General features: G+C 35.3%; 1 protein-coding gene across 1 annotated transcript; it reads right to left on the bottom strand.

The window, feature by feature from the left end:
* Positions 1-311: 311 nt before the first annotated feature.
* Positions 312-2,406, bottom strand: LOC107879434 (pectinesterase). Its single transcript, XM_016726472.2, has 2 exons — positions 1,272-2,406; positions 312-1,188 (listed from the first exon to the last, which is right to left on the bottom strand). Exons 1-2 carry the CDS (start codon positions 2,257-2,259, stop codon positions 509-511), a joined length of 1,668 nt encoding a protein of 555 aa, XP_016581958.1. The 5' UTR covers positions 2,260-2,406; the 3' UTR covers positions 312-508.
* Between the last annotated feature and the right edge of the window lie 1,154 nt (positions 2,407-3,560).

The following is a 3,560-nucleotide window of genomic DNA, read 5'->3' as shown; positions in this document are numbered from 1 at the left end:
CTTTTTAAAGTAATTTTAGTGGAATCTACTCAATATTTGAGTGATCGGGATCGTTTGATATGCGGACTAAATTATCGTGAGATTATAGTGCTGAAATCATAATCCTGAATTAATTTATTCCACTTGAAAATGGGATAAAATAATCTCAAATTGAATGAGATATCAAAGATTAAGCCTCAAACAAAATCCAAACTGAATGGGATATCAAAGATTAAGCTTGACATAACATCCATATCTCACCTTTAATTTTTTATGACATGGATTTAAGGGAGATATAATGCAAATGGAGGGAAGTGGAGAATAAAACAATCTGAAAGCCAAGTCGAATTACCGTCTTACTTTGCATAAGCTAAAATATAGATATGAATAAAAACTAAAACTAAATATTACGTTACATCCTTAGGTACAAAGAAAGAAATTAAAAAGCAACATAGATGGATATCTTTTATTTTTCATCGGTAGAAAAATAGATTTATAAAGGAATATAATTAAAGTTGTTACAGATTCATCAATAGGAAATACCAGTCTTCTTAATCCAGCTATCTTGATCAATGAAGTAACCAGGAGCATATTTTTCAGCTTCCTGTGGTGAAATGTTTCTCTTGTAACCAGCCCACTTAACCCTTTTGTCAGTGTTTGCTCCAGGTCCCTTGTTCTGATACTCTGCATAAAATAGCGTGTTTAGAGCAAAGTTACCATTCCATGGAGCCCATCCTTCAGGATTAATGAACCCATCAATATAAGTTTGCATGATAATGGTCCTCGAATATTCTTTCCATGGACGTCCAAGATATGCTTTGATTGGTGGCTGGGTGCTAGTGAATGCTGGCTCTGCCCTGACTTCGCAGTTCTGCAATACGATTGCACCGACCCCACGAGGGTCTTTTCTACCTTGAGCGGTGACCATGCAAGCTTGGTTGTCACCTGGTTTCCTTACAATCATTTTGCAGTTTTGGAACACGGCAGATGCATCGCCAAAAACAAAGTCAATGGTTCCTGTGATGCTACAGTCTTTGTAGAATTGTCTGTAGGAATGAGCGTACAGAGTATCTTGGTACCCATCAATGTTGCAGTTGTAGATAACTGTCTTATCGGCTGACACACGGAGTGCAACTGCTTGATGTTTCATTGCTCCTGCTGTGTTCTGGAAGCCGATATCCCTCGCTACGAAACCATCTCCATTCACCGCTGCACGCACAATTTTAGGATAAGAGTTAAGGTTTTGTACGCTATATGTCATTTATTCACAAAAATGAATGGTCTTGACTTACCAACGGTGGCAGTATGGAAAGTGGCAGTGCCATCAGCAAAGTTCTTGTTGCCAGTAATCTTGGTTTTGGTTGGGCCTTCACCAATAAACACAACGTTTTTCATACCTCTTGGGATATCAACCGTCTCCTTGTATTCACCAGCCTTGATTAAGATAACATGGGTCTGGGTGTTCTTTGGGGGCACAGCTTTAAGGGCTTCTTTGATGGTCTTGTATTGTCCACTTCCATCTTGAGCGACCACAGCATTAGGCTTGATATTAGAAACTTGAAGAAGCCTACGAGATCCAGCATCGACGAATGATGTGTAGTCAGAATCAGTTGTCAATAATCGGCGTTTAATGCCCGCGATGTGCATGTTTGTGAGCATGTCACCAAAGCTACTGATCATGGCAAGGCCATTGCTAGTGAGCTCACCAGCAGTCTTTAAAAATTTCTTCATTTTCTCACCAGTGTCACCAGTTGTATTCTGAAAAGCATCTAAGCAAGTTTGTTGATAAGTAATTGAAGCACTGATCCATGTTTTTAGATCATCGGTGTAATCCTTGATCTTATTGATATCAAAGGTGCCAACTTTATCAAAAGATCTTCTTAGATCATCAATAGAGACATCAAGAAGACCTTCACAAGTTTGTAGAGCATCTTTGGTTCTAGGATCTTTGGCTGCATCCTTCATCAAGTCAGTGTTTTTTATGGTATTTTTTATGTCAGTGATGGTGGATTCAAATGCAACTTTAATAAGTTCCTTTGGGTCACTAGTGTTCTTGGCTGATGCAAGACTCTTCTCACAAACTTCTTTGTAATCAGTAGGTTGGCACATTGCTTTCACAGATTTTGTAGAGGTTGAAATTGCATTGTTGCTAGCAGCACCACCACCACCACTGGATGAATCGCCCCCACTCTTTTTGGTGGTAATGGTGACAGCTGCTGCAACCACACAAGCCACCACAAGAATTGACGCTAAGCCACCAATGACTATTTTTTTAGCCATAATAGTTGAATATATTTTCTTTATGTATTTTGCCAAAATTAAAAAGTGTGTTTGTTTTGTATTATTGATACAGAGCTTCTGGGGATTTCTTATTAGAGAAGGTGCATGCCCCTTGGCTCTGAAAGATATATTTCCTAAAAATGGAAAACCTATTTATAGTGTAATTAACGAAATTATAGTTGGTTTCGGTTGGGGATGTGAGGATGTGAAATGGTCTGAGAAAAAATGACTAGGCTGTTATTGTTCATTTTTAACTTTACTCTTCCTAAAATTAAGGTTTGGGAAATAGAATTTTACTGGTCAATTCAATTCCTGTTTGTTGAATTCAAACTAGTGAATGACATTGCTTTACCCTATTTTTTTTTATTTTATTTTTTTGTGATATTGTGATATCCTTTCAATATCACAATTTATGATTACTCAAAATCTTTTCGACAAAACTCTAGTTTTCCCTGAAATTTGTTAAGGAACAATGGTTAATGACAGATACATCTTGTTAGGAGAATACTCATGAAAATAAAATAGAAAAGAAACATTAGGAAAGTATTGCAACTATTGAAAAGAGTGAAGAAGTAGATAGTTGATGATCGATATGTGTGGTTTTTGTCATTCTTCTACATAGATGATCGATATATGTGTTGTTTGTCATTCTATATAGCAAGGGTATTTTCAACATTTTATTACCACTGGTGTTTTATAGATACTGTACAATTTTAGCTTATGATTGTACCTTCGAATTTTTGAACAAAAAAAGGCAGCCATATTCTACTCTGATCTGGGTTAACCGCAAATTTCAAGTTATCTTTTCTGTCACGTGGATCCCATTTTATTTCTCAACATTTGTTTGAATTACGTTGAAAGTTTGTGGAGCCCAATACCTCTATCTCTATTATATTATATTAAGGATCTTATAAATCACGTTTGAACTTTTTACCCTTCATTAAAAAGTTTTGTTTTAGACAAAATCATCTTTTTACTAATTTTTTCTAATATTTAATAGTTAAAAATTAATTAAATATATTTATGGAGAACCTTTCCTTATTAAAACTTTACCTTAATTAAAAGATTAAAATTTTACCTTAATTAAAAGAAAAACTCTACAATTAATTTTATTTAAGTCAAGTTTTGACGATCATTGGTACAACAACGTAAAAGATTAACAAACCTAGAGATTTTTTAAACATAATCTTCATATTTATCACTTTTGATAAAAACTTGTTATCACGTCAACCACTCGATTAAATGTTATCCTTTAATTCCTAACACTTTAGGCAGAATAGCTTGCAAAGTTCATTCATGTC

Source organism: Capsicum annuum, chromosome 1, assembly GCF_002878395.1.
Source record: "Capsicum annuum cultivar UCD-10X-F1 chromosome 1, UCD10Xv1.1, whole genome shotgun sequence".
In the NCBI taxonomy this organism is placed as follows: domain Eukaryota; kingdom Viridiplantae; phylum Streptophyta; class Magnoliopsida; order Solanales; family Solanaceae; genus Capsicum; species Capsicum annuum.
The sequence above is the reverse complement of the archived record's forward strand: the minus strand, read 5'-3'. Positions and strand labels throughout refer to the sequence as shown.

Bases quoted from the DNA above. Each gene is read 5' to 3' on its own strand.
- LOC107879434 (XM_016726472.2), bottom strand. From the start codon at position 2,259: ATGGCTAAAAAAATAGTCATTGGTGGCTTAGCGTCAATTCTTGTGGTG. The intron at 1,189-1,271 runs GTAAGTCAAGAC...TTGTGCGTGCAG, and splicing joins TTTCCATACTGCCACCGTTG to CGGTGAATGGAGATGGTTTC.